This window comes from Balaenoptera musculus, chromosome 15 (genome assembly GCF_009873245.2).
Source record: "Balaenoptera musculus isolate JJ_BM4_2016_0621 chromosome 15, mBalMus1.pri.v3, whole genome shotgun sequence".
In the NCBI taxonomy this organism is placed as follows: Eukaryota; Metazoa; Chordata; class Mammalia; order Artiodactyla; family Balaenopteridae; genus Balaenoptera; species Balaenoptera musculus.
Window position 1 is genome coordinate 68,143,433 of NC_045799.1, and position 18,344 is coordinate 68,161,776.

Consider the following 18,344-nt stretch of genomic DNA (forward strand, 5'->3'; position numbering starts at 1 on the left):
TCTGGAATAAGAGGGTCTCAGGCAGTGAAGAGATGCTAACACAAGAAGCTTAGAGAAGACTTCAGACTTGGAGGAGATACTTAATACTCATCCCTTCATTTACTTATTTGTTTATTTAATGGCCTACTGTGCGCCAGGCACTGGGAAGACAGCAGTAAACAAGAAGGAGATGGATGGGGCTTCCCTGGTTGTGCAGTGATTAACAATCTGCCTGCCAATGCAGGGGACACGGGTTCAAGCCCTGGTCCGGGAAGATACCACATGCCACGGAGCAACTAAGCCCGTGTGCCACAACTACTAAGCTTGCGCTCTAGAGCCCGCGAGCCACAACTGCTGAGCCCGTGCACCACAACTACTGAAGCCCGTGTGCCTAGAGCCCATGTTCCACAACAAGCGAAGCCACTGCAATGAGAAGCCCGCGCACCGCAATGAAGAGCAGACCCCGCTCGCCGCAGCTAGAGAAAGCCCGCGTGCAGCAACGAAGACCCAACGCAGCCAAAAGTAATAAATAAATAAATAAATAAAAAGGAGATGCATTCTTGGAATTTATATATATATATTTTTTTATTTTTGGCTGCACTGGGTCTTCGTTTCTGTGCGAGGGCTTCCTCTAGTTGCGGCGAGCGGGGGCCACTCTTCATCGCGGTGCGCGGGCCTCTCACTGTCGCGGCCTCTCTTGTTGTGGAGCACAGGCTCCAGACGCGCAGGCTCAGTTGTTGTGGCTCACGGGCCTAGCTGCTCCGCGGCATGTGGGATCTTCCCAGACCAGGGCTCGAACCCGTGTCCCCTGCATTAGCAGGCAGACTCTCAACCACTGCGCCACCAGGGAAGTCCCTTGGAATTTATAGTAGCATAGAACAAACAGACATATAATTAAACCCATAATTAATTATTTATAATATGTCCCCCAAAAGAAAAGCATGGGGTGCTGTGAGAGCAAATAATTAGATGGCATCAGCCTGAGGATGTGTGGATGGTAAGATCTTAAGGAAAAGTAGGAATTAATCAAATGGGGAATGGATAGAGAAGCATGTATGAGGCAGAGGGAGTACAGATTCAAAGGTCCTGAGGCAGGTGAGAAAAACAAAGCCAATGCAAGAGGAGTGTGGGGAGAAGAAGCTGGACATGGGCAAGGTCCAGATCACAGAGGACTGCATAGGACTTTTGTCCTTATCCAACAGAAAGCCACCTTGTCTAAAATTCCCTCAGATACAACACACAACAGACATTCGATAAATACTTATGAATCACCTACTACGTACCAGGCCTTGTAGAAGATGTTTGAGACACAGTGGTGCTTATATTCTAGTGAAGAAGTCAGAAATTAAACAAGGCAATAAATATAAACAAGATAATAAGCACACTCACATATAATCATAAGCTTTGTGAAGGAAGTGACTGAAAGTGTTCAAGGCAGGTGGAGATCTAAACGCTAAGAACAAGACAGCTCTGTGAAGGGCCGGGAGAGAGTGGTCCAGGCAAAAAGCTGTGTTCCTCAATCTCCTGCACAGTAGAATCACCTGGGGGAGCTAAAAAGACTGAGCCTCACATCCAGAAATTCTGATTCCGCTGGTCTGCATTGGGGTCTAGGCACCAGTACTATTTTTTTAAATATCTTTATTGGAGTATAATTGCTTTACAATGTTATGTTAGTTTCTGCTATACAACAAAGTGAATCAGCTATAAGTATACATATATCCCCATATCCCCTCTCTCTTGCATTTCTCTCCCACCCTCCCTATCCCACCCCTCTAGGTGGTCACAAAGCACTGAGCTGATCTCCCTGTGCGATGCAGCTGCGTCCCACTAGCTATCTATTTTACATTTGGTAGTGTATATATGTCAGTGCTACTCTCTCACTTCATCCCAGCTTCCCCTTCCCCCCGCCCCCCACCCCGTGTCCTCAAGTCCGTTCTCTACGTCTGCGTCTTTATTCCTGCCCTGCCACTAGGTTCATCAGTACCACTTTTTTTAGATTCCATATATGTGCGTTAGCATACGGTATTTGTTTTTCTCTTTCTGACTTACTTCACTCTGTATGACAGACTCTAGGTTCATTCACCTCACTACAGATAACTCAGTTTCATTCCTTTTTATGGCTAAGTGATATTCCATTGTATATATGTGCCACATCTTCTTTATCCATTCATCTGTCGATGTAGGCACCAGTACTATGTAAGAGCTTCTGGGTGATCTGGGGTCAGGCAGGAATGAGAGCCCCTGGGCCAGACCTGGCTCCTCAAAGTGTGGTCCACAGACCAGCAGCATCCGCACCACCTAGGAGCTGGTTAGAAATCCCAGAAGAGGCAGAATCTCAGCCCCTTTCCCAGACCTGCGGGTTTCAAATCCGCATTTTTACAAGGTGCCCATATTAAAGTTTGAGAATAGCTGATCCAGAGTATAGTGAGAGGGAGGGGTGTGAGTAGGACAAGGTGGGACGGGAGAGATGAGAGGAGGTCAGATGGGCTTTACTCTAAGGGCCTGGTTTTATTCCAAGTACGGCACAGGTACACATATACCACACCCCAAAACACACACACTCGCCAGCACACAGGCATACAGTCATATCCACACTTGGGCACCAGGCCCATTTACCTTCTCTGCTTTTCTAAAAGATATTTGTATCCACCTCTGATAACTCCAGATGCTCCCCTGGGGGTAGGCGGGGGCATCCCTACCCCATCTCTCTCTCTCTCTCTCTCTCTCACACACACACACCTGCCCTTAGACTCATCCCACCTAGAGATGCCCCCTGCCTCACCCCCATCATACTGCAACTCAGAAGGACTCTGGTGGGTGAGTGGGCAGTGAGAATGGGGGATTTGGAGGAAGAGGCCCCACATTCTTTCTGCTGCCCAGACAGGCAAGAGGCCTGGAGGGCACCTCAGATTCAGGGGAGAAACCATGACGTCCGCACCGGTTACAGGGAGGCAGCCAGGCTCTTTACCCTGCAGAACTAAATCCCAGGATGGTGTTTGCTCGAAACGCCAGAAATATTCCTGGATGTCAGGTGCGGTTAATGGTTGCCATGGCAACCACCCATGCTTAATGAATAGAAAAGAGTTAAAGATGCTGGATAAATGTCAGGGCCCAGGATGGATTTGCTTGGGAGCAAATCTGTTCGTGCTGGGCAGAGCTGCCCAGTGAAGGTTGAAATGAGCAGTCCAAGGTAGCTGGAAACAGATGCAGGAGACTCTCTCTCCTCCTTCTCAGGTTACTGGAGTCAGAATGGCACAAAATGTCGAAAGTGTGGCTTTCTATATGGACAGTTTCAACATAGACTTCAGGTTTGTGGGTTTGATCCTGCAACATGTTCACAGAGATTGCAGGGGGGTGGAAACTGAGCCCAGGTCCCTCACGATTTAAAAGATGCCACTTTACAAAAACCAAAACTTTTCTGGATTATTTTTTTAATGAAGAAAGTGCCAAATTAGGGTTGAAAAAACCACCTTTTGTAAAGACGATGTCAAGAAAATGAGAAGATAAGCCACAGACTGGGAGAAAATATCTGCCAAAGATACATGTGATAAAGGGCTGTTACCCAAAATATATAAAGAACTCTTAAAAACCAACAATAAGAAAACAAAGAACCTGATTTTAAAATGGGCCAAAGACCAAAACAGACATGTCATCAAAGAAGATATATAGATGGCAAAAAAGCATATGAAAATATGCTCCACATCACATGTCTTCAGGCAAATTCAAATTAAAACAATGAGATACTACAAGTACCTATTAGAACGGCCAAAATCCAGAACGCTGACAACACCAAATGCTGGCGAGAATGTGGAGCAGCAGGAACTCTCATGTATTTCTGGTGGGAATGCAAAATGGAACAGCCACTTTGGAGGATGCTTTGATATATGTGTACCTGGGCTGTACTTGGAATGAAACCAGGCCCTTAGAGTAAAGCCCATCTGACCTCCTCTCATCTCTCCCGTCCCACCTTGTCCTACTCACACCCCTCCCTCTCACTGTACGCTGGATCACACACCTTGGTATTTACCCAAATACTCCTTGGTATTTATATCTACACAACAACCTACACATGGATATTTATAGCAACTATATTCACAATTGCCAAGATCTGGAAGCAGCCAAGATGTCCTTCAGTAGGTGAGTGGATAAATAAACTGTAGCACATCCAATGGAATATTATTCAGCGCTAAAAAAAATGAGCTATGAAGCCATGAAAAGACATGGAGGAATCTTAAATGCATTTTACTAAGTGAAAGAAGCTAATCTCAAAAGGCCACATACTGTGTGATTCCAACTATATGACATTCTGGGAAAGGCAAAACTATGGAGACAGTAAAAGGAACAGTGATTGCCAGGGGTTCAGTGGAGGGATGGATGAATAGGTGAAGCACAGAGGATTTTTTTAAGACAGTGAAACTACTCTGTGTGACACTATCATGATGGATACATATTGTTACACGTTTGTCCAAACCCATGGAATATACAACACCAAGAATGAACCATAATGTAAACTATGGATTTGAGTGATAACCATGTATCAATGTAAGTTCATCAGTTATAACAAAGGTACCACTCTGGTGGGGAGGCAGATAACGGGGAGGCTACGCATGTGTGGGGGGAGGAGGATATGGGAAATCTCTAGACCATCCCCTCAATTTGCTGTGAACCTAAAACTGCTCTTCAAAGTAAAGTCTATTAAAAAATAACAATAACCTTTTGAACGCCATACCTCCACCTGTTATACTGTAAGTGTGCCATTTACATGCTGCTTACAGCAATTAAAGAACAAATGAAGGGGTCCAGTAATGAGGAGTAGATTCCAAGTCACACAATGAATGTCCCTCAGGTCTGTCAGTGTGTCTCTGTGACTATGTGTGGCGCTGCCTTTGGGAACTGCTAGCGCCTGGGAATGTGAAGGCCAAGTCCAAAAAATGGGCTGCTCTGAGCTCACAGCCGGGGGCAGGGACTCAGGACTGTGTGATGCGCACTAGTTGAGAAAAAGTCTTGTATGGCCTCAACCTCAATCTTCTAAGAGGGAATCGCTCTCCACAAACCCTCCAAAACCCTGTCTGGACCTGTTCCCCAGCCAAGGTCTCACATACCCACAGAGGCCGAGTCCTCTGCGTGTGTGACAATGACCACGCGTCCATCTGGCTGCAGAAAGTGGCTCTCAGACTCCGGTGCTCATCAGGATCCTGGAGGAGCTTGCTAAAAAGCAGTTTCTCAGACTCTCTCTAAATCACTAAGTCGTGTAGGGGGCCGAGAAATGTGCTTTTTTTTCCTAAGAGCCCAGGTGATTCTTATGCAGGTGGGTCCAACGTTTCCAGGCACCTCTGGAGGAAAAATGTCACCACTTACAAGCAGCAGAGATGAAGGGGCCGCAGCCTTCTCCCCAGAGCCCCTGCCATGGCCACGGCCACCTGTGTGGTCTGGAAATGGATGGGTTCTCGATTCCTGCCGAAGCTTGCCAAGGCAGGATTAAGATGATTTTTAGAAGCACTAAAATGATTATGGTGACCACCCCACCCTCATAGATAATCCGATACTAAAATAATAATACTAAGCTATTAAACAAGAAAGATCAGCACACTTCTGGAGTTTTTTCTGTGCTATTTTAATGATCTTTTGTAGAAGTCAAATATCAATTAATTTCCAATTCTCTTTTTTTTTTCCTCTCTCTCTCTGTACCCCTGCTTTCCTGGTACCCCAAACACGTGGTTTATTCTGCATAGTTGGTTAATCCTACACCAGCGCCTGTGAAGTTCCAGGTGCCAGGCTGGGTGCCAGGCTGCAAAGGGGATCTAGAACACAGAACTGGATAGAACTGCCGTCTCAGCTAGGATGGGCCGGGCTCTCGGCTCTGTGATCCAGGACTGGCTAGGACCTGGGCTTTGGGCTATGTTGGTGTTCCAGTTAGGCCTGCAATCAACCAAATAATTAAGGACCAGGGAAGGATTTTACCCCAAACCGAGCAAAGGGGCTGATGAAGCAAAATGCCCAACACCAGGCTCTTCAGAAATGAATCAGGCCTAGAACTGGGTGCAGAGAAGGACAGGTAGCACCCACAGGGCCCTGCTCTGAGCTCCCCTTCCTGCACTTGGCTCTAAGGCAGGACACTCTCTCGATCGAGCATCTCTCTGGGTGGATGTGGCTGGACTCTGGCTGGACCGCCGTTCCTCCCCCATCGGCAGTTACTTCTTCAGAAGGTTCAGGATGGCTTTCAATGATTCCTCTGAAGATGCTCTTCCCTGCCTGCTCCTCTGCAAGCCCCTGCCATCTTCTAAGAGATCTTCTAAAACTACAAATCAGATTGTGTTTCTCACATGTGTAAAGCCCTCCAAAAGCATGGACCACACACCTTTCCAGCTTTCCAGCCCTGGCCTGGAAGGGACTCCATCATCTGGCTCCTTCGTGGAACTGGTCTTATCCTGCCTCCCCCTCACTCACTCTGCTCCCTGCACCTCCCTTGGTTCCAGAAACACACTAAGTATTATCTTTCCCTGGGGCCTTTGCACTTGTGGTGCCCTCTTCCTAGAAAGTTCTTCCCTCAAATCTTCCCTTGAGTGGCTTCATCTTGTCACTCGGGTCACCTTCTCAGAGAGGCCTTCCCTGTCCACCCAATCTCACAATTTTCCCCCACTGCCCCCAGGATCACTCTCTCTCTCTGGGGTTTATTATTTTCATGGCATTTATCACTATTTGAAATTACCTCCTCCTTTTTACAGAAACCTTTGTTTTGTTTATTTATTTGTTCACTCTCGGTCTCTCCCCCACTAGCATGTAACAGCCTTGAGATCCGGAACCTACACTGTTTCATTCACCGATGAATCCGAAATGCCCAGGACACTGCATAATGCAAAGCAGGCACCTCAGTAGACATCTGCTGAACAAGACTGAATTCAGGATGTGTACTGACAGCAGTTCAGGAACCTCAGAAGAGGAGGTTTATTTCTCCTTAGCTCACTCACTCCAATGGTGCTCTTGTTAGGAGCCGTGGGCCATAATTGCTGGACCCCCAAGTGCTTCGTCTTGCTCAGAGAGACCAAGTTTAGTTCAGGGGCCTCGTTATCCAAATCCCTGCACATGCGCGATTGCACAGACAAGCCAGCAAACTCCATCTTAATGTGAATATGTGATTCATCACCTGACCATTTATAAAGCCAGTCTCTACTCAAACACAACTCCAACCCCACACCACCCCCATTTAATACCTTACAATTCACGGTCTTTGCCGGGCAGCCTCTCTCTGATTGCCAGCTCTTGTCAGCATGTGACCATACAATGCAAATAGGAGGCAAAAATGATTGCAAAGTGAGATTGTGTATCTCGCAAAATACACAGGACTTCATGAGATGGATGTGAGGGGCACTGAAGATCTGCTGGCGTGGTGTGACATGCCAGCCATGGGCGGCTGAGAGCCTGGCAGAGGGGCACTGGTTAATGATGGGAGAAGAGCAAACAGACAAGAGTGATGATGTGATAGGCGCATCCAGTGATTTGAATGTTAAAGGATTAAGAGAAGCCCTTGAGAAAATGATGACATGCTCAAATATTTTTTGCAGAAATGACCCACTTTACGATCCTGCTCTGAAAGTCAGACTTTATAATCCAGCTGGGAAAGTGAAAGATTTCATATTGGACCATCATGTGATTTTATCAGAAAAAGGATGCCCCCTCCCACTAAAAATCCACATAACTTACTTTTTGGTTCACCCTAGTGCATAGTAAGAAAAGATAAGACAAAATAAACATATTCTCATAAATGATCTTTTCATTTTCAAGGTAAAGCTGGAAGTACATCTTTGAACTTTATTATTTGCTATGAAATAATGGTCCCTATTTTAAAGTGGATTCCCCTAAAGGCTGTGGGTCTCAACCTTAGCTGAACAGTGAGATTCATCTGGGGAGCTCTGCAAACTCCAGATGCCCTGACTAATTAGTAAGAATTTCCAGGGATAGAACAGAGCATCGGTATTTTCCTACTGTGTCCCCAGCCCCCGTAATTCCCATTTGCAGCCCATGTTGAGAATCACCATTTTAAGGTAACTTATCCTCTGTAATAAAGAGGATATTTAACACTGCTTTAACCCCAGGAACCCAAACATTCTTACAATCAGGTGGTGACTTTTGCTTTCTTAACACAAGTACGTCCGGGGCATAAACAAACTTGATGTTTGTTCTTCTTTCCTGATTTCTCAAGGCAGATTCATCACAGTGGGGACTTAAAAGACCTGTATCACTGGACCCAGAGCCCTGGTCTCCAGTGAGCCTTGGTTTTGATTCTGAGCTGGATTTCAGGGCCCTGGCATTTCAGCTGGACTCGTGGCTGAGATGCGGCCAAGCTCTGGGCACTGGTTTGGCTGTGTTTCTGGGCTGGACCAGGTTCTGGGCACTGATGCTGGGCTCGGTGGGCTGGTTAGGAGGACCCACCCTCACTCTGAGCACATGGTAACGGTCCAGAGACTGCTCAGAAGTAATCCTTTGTCAGGTTGGGTGGTGCCACAGCCACCAAATTGTGCCCAGGACCATCAATGTGGGCTGCTCCCAGTTCATTGGGGGTGGATGGGGCTCCTCCTGAAGACCACTGAGCGGCTCTGCCAGTGGGATCTCCTCCCATCAGAGGAGGGACATCCTGGGGACAGCTGCTCCCCATTCAGGGTCCCCCTTCAGGACCGCAAACTTGAAAAGGTTGGGCCTTGGATGACTCTCTCATTTTCCCAGGTCTTTCTGCTCTGGGTCTAGTATTTCCTGACTTGAGGCCCAAACCCCTAAAGGCAGAGCTGTCTTTAGCTGACCCAGAAAAGCTCTGTCTGGCCCTTGCCCAAACCTGGTACCGCAGGTGGTCTAGGCCTATTCCTGCTGGGGTGGGCCGACTCCTCAGGCCTCCTGCCTGGCTCAGCCCTGTATGGGTGCACACACACACACACACACACACACACACACACACACACACACACACACACGTCTGCCCATGTGTAGATATGTCCATGTGAGGGTGGCAGGGAGGAGACACGATCTCCAGTTTCCCCCTGGCTTCCTCTCCCCCCATGCCCGAAACAGAGTTCGCAAATAACATTAAGAGCTGTCCCTGGTTAACCCTCTTCTTGGTGCCCAGTGCTGTGTTAGTGCCACTTAGGGGATTTTGCTAAGATCTCAGGCTCTGAGGTTAGTTAGACAGACCTTGGTTTCAGGCCTCAGTTTTCCCATCTAGAAATGGATTGACTGAATTAACACACACACACAATGCTTACCATCGCTCTAAAGCACTTGACAAATATTAACTCTTCTAATCCTCATTAAACCCCATGAGCTAGATACCGTTAGTATTCTCAGTTTACAGATGAGGAAACTGAGACACACATAAGTTAAGTAACTTGTAGCTAATACGTGGCACAGCTGGCACTCACATGCAGGCAGTCTGGCTCCAGAATCCATACTCCTCACCCCAGCCTACGACCAGTAGGAGTGCCTGCTCCGTGGGGTGGTAAGCAGTACCCAGAGATCCCTTAACCCAATGCCTGGCCCAGAGTACATCTAAACAAACAGCAGATAATGTACTTATTTCTTTGAGAAATCCTAACATCTGCAGATTATTGATATTTTTAACAGATGAGGAGGCCAAGCCTCAAGCGAATAAATAACTCACCCAAGGTCGCCCAACTAGTGAGTTAGTAAGTGGTGGAATAGAGATTCGAACTCAGGCCTGAGGGCTCCAAGCTTTATTCCTACCACTGCACCACATGACCTCTCTCCAGGTCAAATACATACCTGCTGAAGAGGGGGCAGGCTCTGTTTCTCCAGATTGCAAGAATCTGACTCATTTGTAAAAATTCACAGCAAAACAGCCTAATCCCCACTTCGTGACTGTTGATGGCCATTTCCCAGGATCAGGCTGGGTGCCCGCAGTACTCTGATCTGAAAGGAAATACCCAGGATGGAGACTGAGCCAAGGAATGTGGAAGCACCACTTTCCCTGGAGACAAGGGCTTTAACAGTTAAAAACAAAAATATCCCATTTTAGGGGCTCCCTCCCCACCCTGGCTACCTCCCTTGCATGTCTGGAAGCCACTCAGGACCACGTAGGTCCTTTAGGTTACCCTGATCCTAAGGAAGAGATGGAGTTGACCTTGGTCCTTGTGCAACCCAACCTCCTAGACATTCCAGAGACCTCAATGCTGAAGGGACAGCTAGAAGGGCAGCTGATGGACCCGGTAACGCCACCACAGTAGGCCCTCTTCCACCCACTGGCCTACCTTCTGTCCCCTAAACTAACCAAGCTCATTCCCAACTCCAGAGCCTGTGTGCCTGCAGTGCCCTCGGCCTAGAAAGCTCTTTCTCTGGCTCTTCACACAACTGACTCTTTCTTTTTATCATGTCTGAGCTCACCTGTCCCCCCGGACCACCTTGCCCCAAATTGCCCACCATCTCCCCCACCCAATGCACAGTCACCATCACATCATCCTGTGGGCTTCCTTCAGAGCACAGTTATCTTGTTCTTTTATTGACTAGTCTATAGACTCTCTTTTCCAGTGAGAATGTAAATTCTGAGGACCAGAATCTTCTCTGTCTTGGCCACTAGTCAATTCCTAGGACTTAAAACAGCTCTGGTACACTGTGGGTGTTTGATAAATTTGGGGGAAGAGTGGAAGGAAGGAAGGAAGGAAGGAAAGAAAGAAGGAAGGAAGGAAGGGAGGGGAGGGGAGGGAGGGAGGAAGGAAGGAAGGAGGAGAAAAAGTTTGAATCAATCAATCTTCACAGGCCAGTTTTCATATCTGCCCTACCCCAGGTACCCATCACATTATCACCTGTCACCAGTGACTACTGGATCTGTCCCCCAGACCAACCACCACTGATCTTCTGAAAGCCCTGAATTACTCCTAGTCCCCAGATGGGGACTCACTCACTCCCATCACTTCACTCGCTGCCTCTCATCACCTCACACACTATTCCACTCTGCCTGAAGGTACACACCTCCCTTACACTGATTAACTTTTAATTAACCTTCAGATCTCAGCTTAGACATGATTTCATTCAACATTTAGTTAACAAAAATCACTCTACGAAGTTATCAAGTGAGAGAATTTTTGGTGATGAGGGAAGTGCTTTTACTTTAATCTTATGCCATTCTGTATATACTGTTTGAATTTTCTAACTACATACATATATTCTTTTAATTTAACAGGGATTATCTGAATACAGGATAATGGACTGCTTCTTATTTTCTTCGTAGTATTTCTCTTCTTTGAAAAAATATCCTAATAAATGTTCCTTTTAAATGTCAGTGCCACAATGACTTAATTATTACAGCTTTATTGTATGGTTTAATGTCTTAGAAAAAGCCAACTTCTTGAGTTCTTTCATTCATTCTACTATTTTTTTCCTAGCAAATTGCCTCCAGTTTCCCAAATAGACTATTCTATCACCTGGAAAAATGATAATTTTACCCTATTTTTTTTTTCTATTGCATATAACTCTTAATTCTGTTTTATTTCTTCTTGCACTGGAGCTTGTAGAATCATGGTACATAATAGAGGCAATTGTGGGCATTCATATCTCATTCTTGATTGTAATGGGACTATTTCTAGGGTTTGACCTTTGAGAAGGATTGTTGGTTTAAAGGAGGTGCCTTCCTCATAGGAAGGAAGTATCCTTCCATTGTCTGAGCCAGAGAAGAACCATTAGCACAATCTTCTCTGCCCAGGATGAGGATTGTTGTCACCCCATAGCCAGTCTCTGTAATTACACTTAAACACTTCGGGAAATCTCTCCCGGCTCTACCTGCCATTCCAAACCTCTTCCTGGGGTCCTGGAGTCTGTGGATTCTCACAGCCTAGCTCTTCTACAAGCTCTACTCTGGGTTCCCATCACCTCTCACCTGTAACCACTGGATCTGTCTCCCAGATCAACCCCCACTGATCCTTCTCCTGGTTTACCACGTTCCTGGTTTCTGCTTCTCTCTGCCCCAGTGCCTTAGCCTAAACTCTGCTAGGGCAGTGCTTATCTCTGTATCCTGACTTCATCCTTGCAGGGTACCTGTTTTCAGCATCTCTTTTGGCTCCAGCCTCTGCAGTTCATGGGCAAGTCCAATCCCATCCTTTTTTTCTTAGATTTATGGATGTGGGGAAATACTGATGAGATAATGTAAGTGAAAAGAAGACCAGCAAGATCCTGATTTTATAAAACAATTTGTGTGTGAAAGCCTGGGGGTAGGGGGAGCAGTGGGGGGTATGAGGGGAGCCTGGAAGGAAACATACAGAAATGCTAAATAGTGGTTATTTCTGGGAGCTGGCAATATGCTACTTATAGGAATGGCCAAGTTCACTTTTTGATGAGTGTATGACTTGCACCAGCAGCTTCATTTTCAGTGTGGAGTCTTCCTCAGGGAAATTCTTGATTCCCTTTCCTTTTATATTGCTTTTTAAAATCTCACCATGGCACCAATGTGTCTCTTCTGGTCCTAAAATACTTACCAAAACCAATGGTAGGAATAGCTATAATTTATTGAGTTCTTACCATGTGCCAGAAACTGTACTAAGTGCCTTACGTCATTACCTGATTTTAACAGAGTTCTGTGGAAAATGCTGAGTACAGCACCAGGTGCTGTAACTACTATTACAGCTTCAATTAATTCTCATGACAACCCCATGAAGTTATTATTGTTATTATCTTTATCCTGGAGAAGAAGAAGAAACTGAGGTTTGGAGAGGTAATTTGCCATAGGTTCTTCAAGTGACATAGGGCCTGGGGAGGTAGGGGGAACTTTGGCCAACTAGAGAGCTGGCACCCAGTCCAAAGGGGGGGCTGCTGATGCCCGGCTGCTAGGGATTGTTTTCCCATGGAAATGTGGGACAGAGAGCCCCATTTTTCAAGAGAAGCTGCAAATCAGCGTTCATGTGACATATCCTGAATTTTAAATTGCAGCAGTATATTTAATTTTTTAAAAATACAATAAAATACTACAAGTAAAAAACAGAACAAAACAAACAAACAAACAAATACACCAAACAAACCATTCTGCAACCCAGATTTGCCATAGATGAGCATTATCTGCTTTAGAATCACCAGCTTGGAGTACGTCCTCCAGTCCCAAGAAGGCCCAAATTCCTGTTTGCTTTCCACTTTTGCCCTCCCAGAGTTTGTGCTACTTCCCAGGACAGAAATCTCCAGGCCAGTGATCAGCAAAATTTTCCTTAGCCAGAGAGTCAATATTTTTGGCTTTGCCGTCTCTGCCACAACTACTCAGCTCTGCCATTTGGCACGAAAACCATAAACAAATGGGCATGGTTGTGTTTCAATACAATTTTATTTATAGACACTGAAAGTTGAATTTCATCTATTTTTTTACTTGTCATGAAACAGTATTCTTCTTTTGATTTTTTTCTAATCATCTACATAGGCAAAAACCAGCCTTAGCTTGTGGGCTATATAAAACAGGTGGTGGGACACTTTAGACCATTTAAAATTTGTGACTGTTTCTCCAGGAGCTACTGGTGTTTGCTGGCTCCACATTTTAGCTTCAGGTTGCCTTAAGCCACCTTAGGAAAGGCCCATTTCACAAGCAGATGTGAGCATGTGTGTAGTTCCTTATCCCCACGTGGTTCTGACTGGTCTGTTTCAGTAGCTTTCACATTTAATCTTCAGCTGAACATTTCCTTCCTATGAAATCTTTCGTGGAGAATGTAAAACAGCTAATGATAGGTGGTCCCACAACCACCATCCTTGTCCTGCTCTGTGGCCCCTGATGCACATCACGGAAAAAGCACAGTGGATGGAAAAACCAACTGGTCCTGTTCATAGCAGTGGATGGACCGTGAAATTATCATAAAGCCATCTGGCAAAGGATTTTGCTTACAACTCTAAAATGTGTTGAAGAGAGTGCAATTCACAGTAGTGGTTATGAACTTGGCTTTGGAGCCTGGAAGACTTACCCTTGAGTGTGCCACTTATAGCTGTGTCCTTGCAGAAATCACTTACTTCAGATTTCCTCATCTGTAAAACAGGGCTCATAATACCAGGTACCTCCCCAGGCTGTCTTGAGAGCTAGAGAGGATAAAACATGTAAAGTGTTTAGAATGGCACGTGGTAGATGGTAAGTGCTTCATGTGTGTGACTTATTCTGATTTGTTACCCAGCCAGCTGGAAGGCGATGGGGCTTAAAAGCAAACAGGAATCTGTGAATGAAACTCTAAAATCCAAACAAGAAAAATGAAGGCCTTCTTTCAATATCAGGGAAGGAGTTCTGAGTTTGTTTTCCTTCCAAGAATTTCCTTGAGTCTTCAAGCCTTCTCTCCAAGACCCTGCCCTCTTAGTTCTGAGTCCATTCTTTGCCTGGTAAGCAGAGAATCAGAACCAAGAGGATGGGCTCATATCACATTGCATTTATTGTGAAATGCCTCTAGTTTGGAGCCTATTTATAGTATGTGTTAAATACATGGGACATGGAAGCAACCTAAATGTCCACTGACAGATGAATGGATGAAGAGGATGTGAGATACACACACACACACACACACACACACACACAATGGAATATTACTCAGTCATAAAAAAGAATGAAATAATCCCATTTTCAGCAACATGGATGAACCTAGAGATTATCATACTAAGTGAAGTTAAGTCAGAAAGAGAAAGACAAATACCATATAATATCACTTATATGTGGAATCTAAAATATGACATAAGTGAACTTCCACAAAACAGAAACAGACTCACAGAACAGACTTGTGGTTGCCAAGGGTGGGGGGTGGGGCAGTATGGGAGGGATGGAGTGGGAGTTTGGGATTAGCAGATGCAAACTATTATATACAGAATGAATAAACAACAAGGTTCTAGTGTATAGCACAGGGACCTATATTCAATATCCTGTAATAAACCATAATAGAAAAGAATATGAAAAATTATGTATATATATATATATATAACTGAATCATGTTGCTGTACAGCAGAAACTAACACAACATTGTAAATCAACTATGCTTCAATAAAATAAATTTCAAAAAATACATGGCACTCATTATTATGAGTTAATAATAGGCATAATAATAATGGCTTCCTTCATATTGTAATGGTAAAGCCCATTCAAATATTGATTCTTCCCTTCACCAGCTGTGACAACTCTCTTTCCTCTGTGATCCTGCGTTGTCTTCTCATCAAATATCAGTGTGAATAGTCCCTACCTCCTAAGGCAGTGGATGAGAGTAAATGAGAGAAGAATGTAGGTTTCAGCTCTGTGCCTAGCCCACTAGAAGCACTTAAAAATTGCTGGCCATTATCATGACATGCCCAGAGCTTTGCGAAAATTATCTCATCTTCATATATGGCCTTATTTAATTCTTACAGTAACTGCTCTGAAATATAAGCCCAGCTATGTGTGAACATAAGCCTTGTCCACTGTCCACGACACCACCTTGCCCCTCACCTCCAGGCCGTCTTTTCCGGCAGAGACAAGAACAATAAGGCATCATTTCATGCTGTGTTGTGGTGAGAGGTTCTGAAATTGTTTGTCATTTATGAGAACTGGCAGAGCCATTCGCTGCCCCAGAGATTGGTTAATTGTCTACTTAACAAACACCACAGCGATTATCAAACACCCACAACAAGTTAAGTCAGGCTGATGTCGAAGAAAGAAAAGAAAATGCTGACAGTCAGCTTCCCCAGGGTGCACCTGCGCAATTCTGTGCCCCCTGAAGGAGTGAGCCACACCGCAGAACACAGCAAGCTGTGGTCCTGGGTGAGGGGAGCGGGGAAGGGGGCGGTCCTGTGTCAGAGATGAGCGTTATCCAATCAGGGAGAGTGGGTTACTCCAGAATCCATGCCTGGAATCCACACCGAGGAGTCAGCAGAACTTGATTGGAATTTTGGCTCTCCTACTTACCCATATGACTTCAAGCAAAATTCTTATGGCCAGCTGCCTCAAGCTGCTTCATCTGCAAAATGGGAAGATAAATATATATATATATATAAATATTATATATATAATATATATAAGTATATATGAATATATGTGTGTATATATATATTCTGCTTCCTTTTCCCCTTTCCCCTCACTAACTGGGAAAAAAAGAAAAAAGATAAGACGAGACAGTTCTTATGATGAATCCTTATGCTTCATAGCTCTTTGCCCTTCTAAATAGATCCCAACATCATGCAAAATCTAGGAAGCAGAAAGTTTCCATCTTCGGCTTTATTTTTATTTTTTTCCTCTACCGATCTCCTTTTTGTGCCCTAAGAAAGATGCTGATGGGCCAACCGAGGCAGAGCCTGCAACAACCATAAAGCATCTTCCCCGTGGGGGTGAGGACGCAGGCTGGGCCCCAGGGGCTCTTTTCACCCCTCCCCCGCCAGCTCAGGGCCGCGTTTGTTTCCGCAGGGGCTTTCCGAGGCGTGTGCAAGAAAATTGATCACTTCCCCGAAGATGCTGACTACGAACAGGACACGGCTGAGTATCTCCTGCGTAAGTTCCCCCTTCGTGGGTCCCCCCGGGGAGGGGTGGGCGAGGAGGGCTGCCCTGAGGTTGTCCAGCTGCCTCTGAGTTTGAGGCTCCCCAATACCCAGCCCCAGAAATGGATACGTGCAAAGAAGCTTCAGGAAAATCTTTGCTGCTAGACAGAGACATTCAGGTGGTTCTGACATCTGAATCTCTTTCATTTCAATGAAATAGAAATAGGAAAAAAAAAAAAAAAGGGAGCTGTGTCAAAACTGAAAAGTTCTTTTTAGGCTGCTTAGGAGGAAATCTAAGGATTTTCTTCAACTTGAATACAAGTTTTCACCTTCCCCAGAGGGCTGATTTGAGGTGCTAATGGGCTAAGTGCTAATGGGTGAGGTGCTAATGGGCGAGGTCCTAAGAGGCAAGGCCTGGGAGAATAAAAGCAAACCAAGGTTCACCCCTCTTCAGTTTCAATCTCACTGGGGCAGGACCAGTGTCTCCCCCTAGAGTGTCCCAAGGTCAGTAACCTGGATATGACATGGAACTGTCACAAACGCAGCACGTAGGAGGCAACAGTGTGCTGGCTTAGAGCAAGGGCTCTGGATTCTGGTTGACTTGGGCTTCACCCTACTAGCTGGGTTGGACCTGGACCAGGCTGCTTTACCTCTCATCTCTCACCTTTCTTCATAGTCAGCAATAAAGATGATAATGTCATCCATCTGACAGGGTCATGAAAATTAAATAAGCTGATGCACATTACGCTCCGCCCGGGGCCAACATGTACTCACGAAGCCATACGTGTTGGCTCTTTTCTGGGGCATGGGATGAGCAATGGTCAAGGCCAGTGGCAGCCACAGGCCTGACATTAATCCAGGCACAGAGAGAATTGGGGATTTAATGTAATTTGGATAGAATTTCTTCAACAGGGAGGTGTGTCAAGTTCACGCAAAAGAAAAGTTCTAAGGCATTGACTAATTTACTATTAGAGAGTGTTAAATGTAACATTTTTTTAAACTGCTGTTATACATAAAAACTTCAAGAAATTGTGCTATTCGGGCTGTGCTTGTAACTCGTAGCTCAAGAAGAGTGTTTTTACAATTAAAATCATTTTTAACTTTACTCATGCTTGCTAGTCTACAGATGGGCAGTGGGTCTATATATGAGCCTTTAATCGCATAACAATGTAAGTGGTGCGAGGGGTCAATTTGAAAGAAAGTCATTTCTAAGCTAATTTTTAAAACATAAACATATTATTTCTCTTTTTTCAGTCCTTATCCATCTACTAGGATTTACCCAAATGCCAACTAGAACTTATATGAGCAGCTTCAAAGGATTTGATGTGGGAATAGAGGCCACGTTTAGAGAGGTAGCTTGACCAAAGTTTGGGGTAGATTACTTGGACCTCCTTTTGAGGATGATTTTAAAGTCATCTCCAGTGGGGTTTTACCAGAGTGACTGTAGTTTTTGTTTTTCTTTCCTATTTTGATGTTGGCCCTGTTGGGGACTAAACAGAACTGTGACCTCTATTTCACAACTTGCAAAACTGATTTTAATTTCTTTCAAGAGATCCATCGCTTTTCCAACAAAATATATTTCTCCCCTCTGGGAAGGTGGAGGTCCTCACCATCAGCCACAGAACCAATTTAAGGAGGGACCTTCCTGAGCACACGAATTTCCTGCAGGGAACTTTGGAATCCCCGAGCCAGTCACGTGGCGCCAGGGTCACACTCCTGCAGGGGTCTCCGGGCCCATCCAGCACACGTGCTGCCAGTTCCTGTTGCGACCACACCCTGGTGGGGTGGGATTCTGCACATTGATTATTCTGCTATTTCCTCTTTCTCATGTGTGGTTAGGGAGGCTGCAGCTTAAACCTATAGCAGAAGGTTTAATCAGGGACTTCCCTGGTTGTCCCACTGCAGGGGGCCCGGGTTCGATCCCT

The 18,344-nt window shown here is 45.3% G+C and overlaps 1 protein-coding gene across 1 annotated transcript in view; it reads left to right on the forward strand.

The window, feature by feature from the left end:
• Positions 1-18,344, forward strand: part of CACNG3 (calcium voltage-gated channel auxiliary subunit gamma 3) — an 86,920-nt gene that overhangs the window by 59,176 nt on the left and 9,400 nt on the right. Inside the window, exon 2 of the mRNA XM_036824342.1 lies at positions 16,349-16,432. Within this exon, the coding sequence (XP_036680237.1) occupies positions 16,349-16,432 (84 nt within the window). The remainder of the gene's footprint in view (positions 1-16,348; positions 16,433-18,344) is intronic.